Source organism: Pipistrellus hanaki (genome assembly GCF_964339955.1).
Source record: "Pipistrellus hanaki genome assembly, chromosome: 18".
Lineage (NCBI taxonomy): Eukaryota > Metazoa > Chordata > Mammalia > Chiroptera > Vespertilionidae > Pipistrellus > Pipistrellus hanaki.
The window spans coordinates 8,473,497-8,486,979 of NC_140520.1; the positions used below are offsets into that span (position 1 = coordinate 8,473,497).

Below are 13,483 nucleotides of genomic sequence, written 5' to 3' on the forward strand. Positions count from 1 at the left end.
ACTGAATGAAGATCTTCGTGCCTTGGGGCAGGGAGATGTGGGAAGGAAGTCTTCTGGGATGCAAAGTTGTTCTGGGATGCAAAGCCAGTCACGGGTTGGATTTCCAAGAAGGACCTCGGGGTTTTCAGGAAGTGAGACACCAATCCCTCCATGTCTTCCCCATTCTCCCACTACAGTCCCCGACCTTGGCCATGAGAAAGCTACCAAATTGGAGGAGGATGATCACCACCAAAGGTCCAAGGCTAGAACAGGTTACCAAGGCCTCTGAAATACAAAATGTTTAAGCCTAACCTGGGAACATGCATTCAACGCCTCAGACTCCCCTGCATGCTTGGTTAGCATCGTTGTAAGAAGCAGAGTCCCAGGGCCCAGGGCCCAGGGCCCCACACAGGGCAGCACTGAGGCCTGGGCATGGGCCCACACAGCAGCGGCTAGGTTCCTCCCTAAACCTGCCCCTCCGGCCTTCAGGAGCCACACCGTCCATGCAACTGCTCTAGAGGGACAGGTGAGCGAGACCCGGGCTCCCCGCCCTCCAACACGGGGAACTGAACAGCCCCCCTCAGAGCAGTAGGCAAGCCCCCCGAGGTGTTCGGGCCGTTCAGGGACGGGGAGGCCACAAGAGGAGACACTGGACAGATGGGAGCATGAGAGCTGACGGGGAAAGTGAGATCCGTGTCATGGGGCTCCATCCTAACCCAATGACAGTCCGGACCCCCATCCAGCTGACTCAGCGTTACTGCCGGCTTTGTTCTCCCAGAACAAAGGTTGAACCAATGCTGAGTGACATGGGGCAAGGCTGTAATCCTCTTAGGAAATCAGGTGTGGCAGAGACTGTCCAAGTCACCGCTTCCTTCCCCCTTTTTTCCCCTCTCGGGAGAAAACAACTCCTCTCCACAGCTTTATTCATGTGTCATGAACATACAAAAAACCCCTGCACGCATTTAATGGGCCACTTGGATGAGTTTGGACATGTGCATGCACCCGTGATACCATCACCCCAACAGTAAACACAGCCACCGCCTCCTACGCTCCCGAGGGCCTCTGCTTCTGTGGTGAGAGCACTCAGCATGATAGCTACCCTCTTACCAAGTGGTTGAGTGCACACACCCGTATCGTGACCCGTGTCAGGCTGACCTGCAGGTCTCTGGAACACCTTCATCTTATGTGACTGGAACTTCGCACCCAGTGACCCAGGAGTCACCGCTTCCTGGGAGGAATCCAGTCAGAAGGGACGAGACCGCCTGAAGAGCTCTTGCAGCTGCTTACTTTTTATTTGTTGATGTTTCCCTTCTTTACGATTACATTCCGTATATATTTTATTGATTTTTCACAGAGAGGGAGGGAGAGGGAGATAGAGTTAGAAACATCGATGAAAGAGAAACATCCATCAGCTGCCTCCTGCACACCTCCTACTGGGGATGTGCCTGCAACCAAAGTAAATGCCCTTGACTGGAATCGAACCTGGGACCCTTGAGTCTATAGGCCAACACTCTATCCACTGAGCAAAACTGGCCAGGGCCATCCTATGTATATATATTTTAATAAATAGGTTATATATTTTAATAAATAGGTTAAAAACTGATTTTAGAGAGAAGAAGGGAGAGGGAGAAAGAGAGAGAGAGAGAGAAAGTAATATCCATTGGCTGCCTTCTGCACAACCCCTACTGGGGATCGAGCCCAAAACCTGGACATGTGCCATGACCAGGAATCAAACTGGTGACCTTTTGGTGCACAGGCCAACAAGTCAGCACCAACTGAGCCACACCAGCCAGGCCACATTCCATATCTTTTTGAGACATGCACAGACTGTATGTGGCACCTACATTTATGTAAGATGAAATGAAACAACAAACACCTGACAATCTGTGTGATCGACAGAACATTCCAGAGAGCAGAGGAGGAAAATAAAGAATTCTTTGTTTGCTAACACAATTCAATTCTTTGAAGAGCCCCTAGACAAGCACTTAGAGCATCCAGGTGTGCTTCAGGAATGATTTCTTAGCATCTTTGCCTCACACCCTGAATTTTTAAACACACTGACCCTCTTTCCAAAGAAGGGGGCCTGACCCACAGTGCCTGAGTTGGAGTGTGCTGGGAATGAGGCCACCCTGTAGATCTGAGCCAACCTTAGGGGAGGATGGCAGGGCAAGGGAGGTGCCCGGAGAGAGTGTGGTTGATAGGAGTTGACATGAAGGCCTCAGGGGATCAAGCATTCCAGGGAGGACTGGAACGTGGCTGAGAAAATGAAAAGTGGCAGACATCAGAGGAAGGAGGGAGGAGGGGTCATAAGACGCTCACAGGGTCCTGGTGGGCTTTGTGTAGGGCGAGCCCCCATAGCCATGGTGAGAACAGAGGCCACGCGATGTGTGCCAGAGCTGTGGGCGTTATGTGGCCCCAGTGGCATTTCCTAGACGCTAGGCGGCCATCTGTGCTGCCATTGGCCCAATGTTGCACCAGCAGGCTTGCCAGGCCCAGTCATGGCAGGGCCATTCACAGGGCTTCAATGACTTCATTGGAGTTATTGAGGCCCATTCCAGAAGGGAAGGAAAGGCTCCTGTCTGAAGCAAGAGGGAAAAGAGAGACACACACACACACCTCATTTGAGAAAATGGCTAAGGGCCCTGGCTAGGCCCCAGCACCAGGCTGGGACTTGGAGTTCCTTCAGAAGATCCATCCAGTGGGAGTGTCCGGAGCTCTGAAGGTCTGGGGAGAGCTTGAGGGAGTCCTATGGGGTACCCCCGGCCCCCGACTTTGGACTGCACCTGTGGCTGGCAAGGTATTCTGGAGGAAAAATAAGACAAAGAAAGCATGCCTTAAATGTGTTGAAAGGCTAACTCTCTGTGAGACCCAGAATAGACAGCAGAAAGGGGACATGCAGGAAAAATGATTTTTGGGGTCTCTATCTCAGACTGTGAATTTCTAAATTTCTGAAACCTTTCCCGAGAGGAAGGGACTCAGAGTAGCTGATTTCTCCGAGTCTGAGAGTATGGCAGCATCTTTCCTTCCCCAAGTCTGGGTGTCCAGATGCAGGCTATGGGAAAGTCATTCAGTCCACAGAAGAAAATAAGAGATGCCAGCAAGTCAGTTTGTTTGTTTTTTGTTTTTTGTGTCTCCCCCCCGCCCCCGCCAAGTAATGGCATTATTAGCCTCATGAAAAGAACCAATTTCAATTTTGGGGGCACATTTCTAAAACTTCTGCAAGAGTAGCTATTATTCACAAGGGATAAAGGAAGGAGGCAATGAACTGTAGAAACCGGGGAGCCCAGCAGGGTATTCGCTTAATTCATGTGACCAGAGCCTCCAGAGCTCCCATTACTTCTCATTTATTTGTTCGTGTCTTATAACGCTGGCCAGGACCTCCAATACAAATTCTAAATAGAAGTAGTAATGGGTGTACCGTGTCTTCTTCCATCATTAAGAGAAATGTCTATAATTTCTTTTTGTTGTTGTCGTTAATCCTTGCCCAAGGATATTTTTTTCCCATGGTTTTTAGGGAGAGTGGAAGAGAGAGGGAAAGACAGAGAGTAATACTGATGTGAGAGAAATACATCAATTGGTTGCCTCCTGTATGAGCCCCTAGCAGGGCCCAGGCTGGGGAGGAGCCTGCAATCAAGTTACGTGCTCTTGACCTGGAATCGAACCTGGGACCCTTTGGTCCACAGGCCATTATTCTATCCTCTGAGCCAAACTGGCTAGGGCTCTATCATTTCTTCATTAAGTGTGATATTTACAGTGAGGTCTGAATAGATGTACCTCATGAAAGGTCTAGGACAAAAGTAGGAAAGAAATCCAGAGCACCCTGTTTTGGTTAAATATTTTGCTCTGCAAAGCACAGGGAGGGAAATGTGCTAGAGCTGTGGTCTGCAAACTGTGGCTCTCTAGCCACATGGGGCTCTTTGGCCCCTTGAGGGTGGCTCTTCCACAAAACACCATGGCCTGGGCGAGTCTATTTTGAAGAAGTGGTGTTAGAAGAAGTGTAAGTTGAAAAAATGTGGCTCTCAAAAGAAATGCCAATCTTTGTCCTGTTGATATTTGGCTCTGTGGACTAATGAGTTTGCCGATCAGGGTGCCAGAGCAAAAGAAGACTCTGAGTGAGCTGCCCCAGATTGGAGCCCTCGCTGGGCTGGGCTGAGGAAGAGGCTCTGCGTGTGGGCTTCAGGCTTTCTGCTGCTAATTGTGCCTGTTCAGCAGGAGGAAGAGGAAAGAGGCTGCTGTCCGCCTAGAGAAGTTGAGGGCAGGTGGTTTGAAAGAGTTGCCAGAGGCCCATCCCCTGGCCTTCGCAGCCCGTTCAGACAGTGATTTTGCAAATCCGAGAGTTGTTTACACAGAAATGTCTACAGCTCCTAAAACTGCCCCCAGCCCAGAAAGAAGGGGAAGTTATGACTGGAACAACACCTAAAAGGTTAAAGAACTCAAAATGCTGATGTTCTTGTTGTGTTGGATTGCTCACACCAGGAAAAAAACAAAACCAAAAACCCCACAGTAGCTCAAGTCTTGAGCTGTGTCTGGTGAGTCAGCTCCAGAGAGAAGCTCATTCTGGAAACTTCGACCTTTGCTTATGCCCCTGGATGGCAGAGACCATGCAGGAGGTGAGGACCAAGAGGCTGACAGAGGGAGACCCTCCACGCACACACCTCGCATATTGACTGTTGGGATCTAACCCTCCCTCTACTGCTTGCTATTTAAAATATATATATATATATATATATATATATATATATATATATATATATATATATATTATATATATATATCAATATATATATATTTTTTTAAATTGATTTTTTACAGAGAGGGAGGGAGAGAGATAGAGACAACGATCAGCTGCCTTTTGCAAACCCCCTACTGGGAATGTGCCCGCAACCAAGGTACATGCCCTTGACCAGAATCAAACCTGGGACCTTTCAGTCCATAAGCTGACACTCTATCCACTGAGCCAAACCCATTTTGGCTACTGATTGCTATTTTATCTTAACCTCTCCGAATCTCTTCATATACAAATAGAAAGAGCTCTCTTCATATACAAATGGAAAGATGACCTCTTTTAGAGTTGTTACAAAAAATTAAATGAGATAAACTAGTCACAAAGTCTAGTGCTAAGAAGTAAAATGATCAACACACATAGTGGGCCCATGTCAAAATTCTTATTTTAATTCATTCATGAAAGATCGGTAAAGATGTCTGTTTGCTTAAACCAGCTTGAAGAATATTTGAGAATCTATAAAGACAGCCAGAAAAGGTGTGTCTAAGTAAGACTCTTCAGTGAGCTGCAGGACACTTTTAACTTTAAAAAGAGTGATAAAAAAAAAACCCTAACAGATAGAGGTTTACCATCTCTACCAGGCTATACAATCATATTACTCCATCAAGCAGGTAAACTGGCTTTATCCACTGGGATTTATTAGTCAAATATACTGTGTTGACCTTTGACATTTCTCAAAAGTGTCAGGTGGTGGAAGATTAACAAGTGGCCGCACTTGCTTCTATTCAGACAGACCCCAGCCGTGATCAAAGGTGTAAGCAATCAGCATGTTGTCTTCTTTTCCGGGTCTGAGGTGGTATTTCCCGTTCACGCTGAGACCCAGCGGAAGCCCAGACCCTCTTCAGCCCATTTGATTTCAGGCTGAATTCCCAGGCCAGGAGGCCCAGAGATAGGCTGGATCTGAACCCCAACAGGTGGAGGAATGCATGGGACAACCTTTCCATGGGAATAAGCTCATTTGCTCAGCTGCTAGAACCCAGTCGCCCAATTCTAGACCTTCCCCCTGCTTTTAGGATTTTGGTCACAACCCTGAGGGACCCAGAGTCAGGAGCGGGGGGAGGAGGGGGGGATGGGGGGGAGGGTAGAACCTGACTGAAGAAGCAGGATTTCAGACAGGTCATCCTTCCAGGCCCTGGAAATCTCAGTGGCCGGATCTGCCTCAATTGATGAGCCAAGGTCTCCTTTGTAGGCCCACATGTTGCACAGGATTTCCTGCTAAACAACTTATTTCTCAACTTCCTACTTCCCTGTTCTTCTTTTGTAGCTGGGGAAACAGGAACACACATCACCTGGCTCTGGGCTACCAGCCTGTATGACTCTGCCTAGCGGTTCCCGTAATGCCCACAATCCTGTTTGTAAGCCGCAGTCTCCACGCCCCCGGCCTCCCTGAGCCTTCCAGGGAGGGCCCCTCACCTCCGCCTCTTTCTCTGGGCGGCCAGTGACAGTGTGGTCAACTGTTGAGAACTCAAGAATCAATGTGATTCTTTTTAAAAAAATATATATTTTATTGATTTTTTTACAGAGAGGAGGGAGAGGAATAGAGTTAGAAACATCGATGAGAGAGAAACATCGATCAGCTGCCTCCTGCCTACCTCCTACTGGGGATGTGCCCACAACCAAGATATTTGCCCTTGACCGGAATCGAACCTGGGACCTTTCAGTCTGCAGGCCAACGCTCTATCCACTGAGCCAAACCGGTTTCGGCATGTGTGGTTCACAACCGGTGCCCATCACATACAGTGAAACGCCAAGGGGGCGCTCTGTCACTTTCCCCATGGCTTCTGAGAGAGCTGAGTCAGCAGACCCCCGTGGCAAACAAAATCTGATAATGGTAAGTCTCTCCCTCCCACCTCTCCAGAGGAGGTTCCTCTTCAGCCCAAGCTCTTGGGGGTCAGAGGCACAGAGCCATGCCCCAGGGGGGAGAAGGGCCCCTGGGTGCTTAGGCAGAGGCTCAGAACCTCATGCACACAGAGGGACCCCAGCCCAGTCTCCCCAGGACAGTGCACCCCAGCTTCACTGGGCAGGAGAGGAGGGGAGAAGAATGTGGGCAGCAGCAGCGAAACTGACTAGCCCTTAGCAGCCTGTCCCTGCAAAGTCCGCCCACCCACCCACCAAACAACAGACCATCGTGGAGTCACCGCACCTTTCATTCCTCACGTCCGGCCGCAGGGCCAGGGGCTTTCACCTTTTCGGGGTCTCGGACACTCTAGGGCAGTGTTTCCCAAACTTTTGACATATGTGTACCCCTTCTATAATTTTTGTAACGCTGATACCCCTCGTACTCATGAGAACGTAGAATTAGGCGCAGCTAAGCACGGTGCAGTGCATATTCCCACCAAACTCCGGTGCAATGTGTACCCCCACCAAACTCTTCCCGTACCCCTGGGGGTACGTGTACCACACTTTGGGAAACACTGCTCTAGGGAATCTGAGGAACACCAGGGAGGAATGTGCTGAGGCCCACACTCAGCATGATGCATCCACTTCTGTCCCATTCAGATATGCATAGTACACCTCCCTCACCAACACCGCTGCCTCCTCACCCCAGTGGGGGCCACAGAACACTTCCAAGGTGCGGCAAGAAGCCCAGTTCAGGGCTGGGCTCTGAAATTCTAAACACCCACCTCCTGTCACACCACACACAGAATTAGTCTCTCTCTCTCTCTCCCTTTCTCTCTCTCTCTCTCTCTCTCTCTCTCTCTCTCTCTCTCTCTCTCACACACACACACACAAACACACTTCTATGCAGTGTTTGCCCTAATTTCCCAAGAGTCTCACCTAAGACACTTAGCTGGAAATTAATATTTAGTTGAGAGAACAATAGTGTTCCTTACATCCCTCTGTTTCCATGTCACCATTTGGAAGACCATTAGCTACAGTGTCGTGGGCTTTTTAGAACCCCAAGTCCTAGAGCCAGGGACTCGGGGGGCCAGGGCTAGAAGAGACTCAGAAATCATTCAGGGGGAAATCATTTGGAGAGGAAACCAGACACATGGCAAGAACAGAAAGTTCATGAGACATAGTGCGTAGGGACGGGGTGCGGGGGGGGGGGGGGAGCAACAGAAGCTTGGTTCTGTCCCTGTGGGTTTTCCAACCCCCCCCCCTCCTCCCAAGGAGCCTCCTTCCACAAGAGGAATGCGAGAGAGAGGCCTGAGGTATCCATCACTTTATTATCATTGAGGGACGAGTCCAGGGGCCCAGCCCCGGGCCCAGCAGCCCCAGGCCCAGCAGCTACTCCTTGTGGATCTGTTCATGGGCAGCCAGGCCCACCTTTATCACCAGCGTCAGGTACTCGTGGAAGTTGATGGCATTGTCTTCATTGATATCCAGCTCTTTGAACCAGGTGTCTGCGCTCTTTTTCTGCCAAGATGGAAGAGGAAGAAGCAGAGTGTGAAGATCAGAGTGAGTACTAGCTGCAGAGTGGCCATTTCCCCGGTCAGCGGGGGTGGAGGGTGGGGTTGGGGAGAGACAATGGCCCCGGGCATCAGCAGAGCCAGGCAGAGAGCCAGGGGACACCCGGCCACACCTCACCTGCATGTACTGAGGGCACTCTGCCTCCAGCAGTTTCTTCAGGTCATCCCTGTAGAGGGCGTGGTCGTTCCCTTGCAGCATGGAGTACCGGTGGTAGACCTCAATGAAGTTGTTGAGGGTGCTCTCCAGTTCCGTCAGCATGGTGCCCGAGGAGTTGCTTCACCTGGAAAAGGGAGCACAGGGGTGGGGATGGCGCCTCTGCCCCCAGTGGGGTGAAGACTAAAGGGACACTCAGAAGGCTCGTAACCCAAGTAGTGGCTTTGTCCTGGCCTGCACCATCCAAATAGCCAGACCCAGAGGATGCTCTAGCTGTGATGAGAAGGGGCAGGATGAAATGGATCAGAGTGTGGAGTGTGGAATGTGGTAGGGAGTAGGTACACACACACACACACACACACACACACACACAGTACCTGCCAACTCCATGCCTTCACCCTCTGCCCAAGAAAAGCTCAGCTTAAGAAAGGAACATGCCCTCACCTACAAGTGCTAGAGGGCTGGCTCTCGCTTTGTCGCTGGCTCACTCTTCTCCCCAGGAGATCTGGATCTTGGTTCCTTTCCCTCCCTTCTCCCCACCCCCCTAGACTCCCCCAGAGAAGCCCGAAGTGTGGGGCCCACCAGCTCAGTCCACTTACCAGGTCTTCCTGAAACAGCACTGACAGTTGACAGAGTTGACAGATGCTCAGGCTGAGCGGACGCTCCCTTTTATAGCGGCTGGGCTTGGCCCCTGCCCGAGAGGGAGGGCGAGGCAACTCCTCCCTTCCAGGTTGCTACAGCCTCAGGTTTCCTAAGCAGGTGATGGGGCAATCAGGCAGCCTGGACAGTTCTGAGGGCCGGGGTGGGGCAGGGGAGGAAGAAGGGGAAGAGGAAGGCTTTTCCCGGGCAGTAGTGCCCAGCAGGGGAACCAGGAAGCCACCAGGGTGACCAGGAGCCCCTCCCGAGTCCTCCGCTGTCCCAGTTGCTAGTTTCCTGGTACCTGTGTCCTGTCCATCCATCTCTGAATGGGACGGAAGTGGATGCACCATGCTGAGTGTGTGCCTTAGCACATTCCTCCCTGGCTTTTCTCAGATTCCCTAGAGCAGTGTTTCCCAAAGTGTGGTGCGCGTACCCCCAGGGGTACGGGAAGAGTTTGGGGGGGGCGGTACACGTTGCACCAGAGTTTGGTGGGGATATGCACTGCACCGTGCTTAGCTGCGCCTAATTCTACGTTCTCATGAGTACGGGGGGTACTCCGCGTTACGAAAATTATAGAAGGGTACACATATGTCAAAAGTTTGGGAAACACTGCCCTAGAGGGTCCGAGACCCCGAAAAGGTGAAGGCCCCTGGCCCTGCGGCCAGATGTGAGGAATGAAAGGTGTGGTGACTCCACGATGGTCTGTTGTTTGGTGGGTGGGTGGGCGGACTTCGCAGGGACAGGCTGCTAAGGGCCAGTCAGTTTCGTTGCTGCTGCCCACACTCCTCTCCCCTCCTCTCCTGCCCAGTGAAGCTGTGGTGCATTGTCCTGGGGAGACAAAGGCAGGCTGGGGTCCTTCTGTGTGCATGAGGTTCTGAGCCTCTGCCTAAGCACCCGGGGGCCCTTCTCCCCCCTGGGGCATGGCTGTGTGCCTCTGACCCCAGGAGCCTGGGCTGAAGAGGAACCCCCTCTGGAGGTGGGGTGGGGGTGGGGGTGGGGTCTCTGGAGAAGCCAGAAGTGCTTCCTGTCCAAGAGGAGAAGAGGAGGGGCCCACTCCCAATTTCAGGAGGAGCGAGCTGCTGCCAAAACCAACAAAATGCCCCTGAGATTAACCGGCTTCCGACCCCGAGGATCCGTCATGCCTTTCCTCTCGCTACAAAGCGCTTCACAATCACATAATCTACTTAGAGCCTCGGAACACGCTGGTCAGGAGGTGGGGCGCGGAACCCACCCAGCACAGACACGGAAGCTGAGGGCAGAGGGGCGAAGCGGTTCACAGGGAGTGTCCGGCCTGATGGGCATGTCATGGCCAGACAGGATCCTGGAGCTTGGGGCTCCTGAGTGTAATCTGACACGGACTTGACTCTGCAGGGAAAACCCCTGTCCTCTCTCCTTCCTTCATGCATTCACCAAGGGTTCACCCTGTGCTTCTCCAGGGCCTGGGCCGCCATCGCCTCCTGGGGGAAGTAGATGGAATTACCTTGGGCTTCATCATGTCAGTAATGCTAGTGCTGTGTAACCTTGGCCAATAACCTCCCCTCTTTGTGCCTCACTAGTAGTTACCTCACTTATTAAGTAGAGATTTAAAACTCTTCAAGTAAACCATCATAGGAGAAAATACTTACAAATCATATACCTGACAGGAGTTAATATCCAGAATATCTAAAGAACTCCTATCGCCCAACAACAATAACAAAACAACAATCTGATTGAAAAAAAAAAAAAAAATGGGAGGATTTAAATAGACATTTCTCCAAAGAAGACACCCAAATGGTCAATAAGCACATGAAAAGATACTCCAGATCACTGGTTACCCAGAAAATGCAAATCAAAGCAAGATAGCACCTCATACCCAGCACAACTAGAACATAGCTATCACTATAAACAGAGACACATTGGGGAGGATGGGAAGAAACTGGAACCCTCGTGCAGTGCTGGTGGGATTATGAAATGAGGCTGCCACTGTGGAAAACAGTATGATGGTTTGTCAAAAAATTAAAAATGCCTGGCCATTGTCCCATGCACCAAAAGGTCACCGTTCGATTCCCAGTTAAGGCACATGTCTTGGTTGCAGGTCCCAACCCAGTTCAGGGTGCATATGAGAGGTAACCGATCTGTTTCTCTCTCACATCGATGTTTCTCTCCCTCTCTCTCTCTCTCTCTCTCTCTCTCTCTCTCTCTCTCTCTCTCTTATCCATAAAAACATTTTTTTTTAAATTAAAAAACAGAATTATCATACGATCCAGCAATTCCACTTCTGGTATATGTCCAAAATAATTGAGAGCAGGGTTTCAAAAATATATTCGGACACCCACGTTCTTAGCAGCATTACTCACAATAGCCAAAAATGTGGAAGCAACTCAAGTGTCCATCCACAGATGGATGGGCAAATAAAATGTGGTGTATATATACAATGGAATACCACACTGCCTTTATCTATCTATCTATTTATTATTTTAAAATATATTTTATTGATTTTTTACAGAGAGGAAGGAAGAGGGATAGAGAGTTAGAAACATCAATGAGAGAGAAACATCGATCAGCTGCCTCTTGCACACCCCCAATGAGGATGTGCCCCCAAACCAAGATACATGCCCTTGACCGGAATCAAACCTGGGACCTTTCAGTCCACAGGCCAACGCTCTATCCACTGAGCTAAACCGGTTTCAGCACCACACTGCCTTTAAACAGGGAGGGACTTCTGATGCAGCTGCAACATGATGAACCTTGAAGACATGGTGCTAAGTGAATAAGCCAATCACAGAAAGACAAGTACTCTGTGATTCCAGGTATACGATGTGTAGTCAAATTCATGGAGACAGAACACAGAATGGGGTTGCCAGGCCTGGAGGGAGGAGGAGAGGGGAGCTGTTTGTTGAGTAGAATACAGGGCTTTCGTTGCAGGAAGAGAGATCACAGGTCCGGAGATGGAACATGAATGCACTTACCCCCGAAATGTCCAAGATGGCAAATTGTATGTTCTATGTATTTTGCCACAATTAAAAATAATTTTTTAATGTTCCCTCCTAAAAGGAAATAGAATCTACCACATAGTGTTGTTGTAAAGATTAATAATAGATGCAAAATATTTATGGTTTGTAGGCTTTTCCTAATATGTACAACGTTTCAATAAAAAGTTTGCACAAAACAGTGTAAAGTGCTAAAAGCAGTGTGCAGCCAGCAAGCTCTGCGTGAGGGTAGAGCATCAGAGCTGCCGGTGAATGTGCCTGACACTCCAGCCGGACTGTCAACCCGTGAGGATCCAGACTGACCATCCACCTCTGCTTCCCAGCACCCAGCGCAGTGCCTGGCACACACCATCATAGCAACAGTACTCAATACTAACAACAACAAATAATAGCAAAATCGTAGCTGAAAAAAAATCATAGCTGATATTTATTGTGCTTTTACCAGGTGCCACTTGCTATTGTAAGTGCTTTGCTTACATTGACCCACTTAATTCTCACAACAATCCTGTGAGGTGTGTACTGCCTTAATTCCCATTTTACAGATGAGGAAACGGAGGCCCACAGGGAGACACCACATTCAGTGCATCAAATGACTGAGGTGACTTATGACATGTTGTGACATTGCTTCCTGCCTCTGCCGGGAATGCCTCTTTGCCAGCCAGGTCTTCCTTATCCCTCCTGACCCAGCCCAGGCACCACCTGGTGGCTACCCCTGGGCATCCCTGAGAGAGCTGTGGATCAGCTGCCTCCTGCACGCCCCCTACTGGGGACAGAGTGGGCAACTGGGGCATGTGCCCTTGACCGGAATTGAATCGTGACCTCCTGGTTCACAGTCGATTCTTAACCACTGAGCCACAGTGGCCAGGCAGGAGATCCCTTTTGTGAAGCCCCTCTTCCCCCCTGAGAATAGAGCCAGTGGGGACAGCTCTCTTCACTCAGAGCTTCAGGAAAACAGTCCCCAGATGCAGTGAGGGAGACTCAGGCAGCAGGAGCCATGAGCTCCGCTCAGGATCGCGTGCCAGTCAGGGGAGCATGTCTCCCCAGACCATGAACTGTCTCCTCAGAGATGCCCCTCCGGACAGATGGCCTGGGGAGGCTCGGGGGAGCCAGAGCCAGGCTGAGCTGCCCTGAAAGCAGAGGATGCTGGGAAATTGGGCAAGCATATCGGGGGAAGACAGAGCCCGCAATCAGGCTGTGGCCCGTGGGGCAACCTGGGGGGGCAGAACCTGCCATGTTTACAGGAAAGGGCTCCTTCCTGCGTGTGTCCCAACAGACCCGAGCCTGCCGGCACAGGCTGGCGAAATCAGGATAGGCAGGCGGCCGTGAAGAAACTCCTCCCTCTCCCCCCACAGAAGGCGAGGAGGAGGCGAGGAGCACTGGGCTGAGCTGCCCCTTAGTCCTCAATGGCCTGTGAAACCCAACTCAGTTCAAAAGAAACAGGCAGGGAGAATCCCCCTGGGCCCAGGGAGGGATGGCTTGGATCTCTGGACATGAGGACTCAGCCCACGGGGATTCCAATCAGGTTCCTCTATTCCTCCCTCCAACA

General features: G+C 50.6%; 2 protein-coding genes across 2 annotated transcripts in view; both read right to left on the reverse strand.

The window, feature by feature from the left end:
* Positions 1-13,483, reverse strand: part of LOC311612826 (protein S100-A12-like) — a 266,221-nt gene that overhangs the window by 6,304 nt on the left and 246,434 nt on the right. The gene's annotated exons all lie outside the window — the stretch shown is intronic.
* S100A8 (S100 calcium binding protein A8) lies at positions 7,914-8,434 on the reverse strand (the record flags this gene model as incomplete). Its single annotated transcript, XM_084866103.1, has 2 exons — positions 7,914-8,122; positions 8,294-8,434. The coding sequence occupies 2 exons, from the start codon at positions 8,432-8,434 to the stop codon at positions 7,994-7,996; spliced, it is 270 nt and encodes an 89-aa protein (XP_084722229.1). The 3' UTR covers positions 7,914-7,993.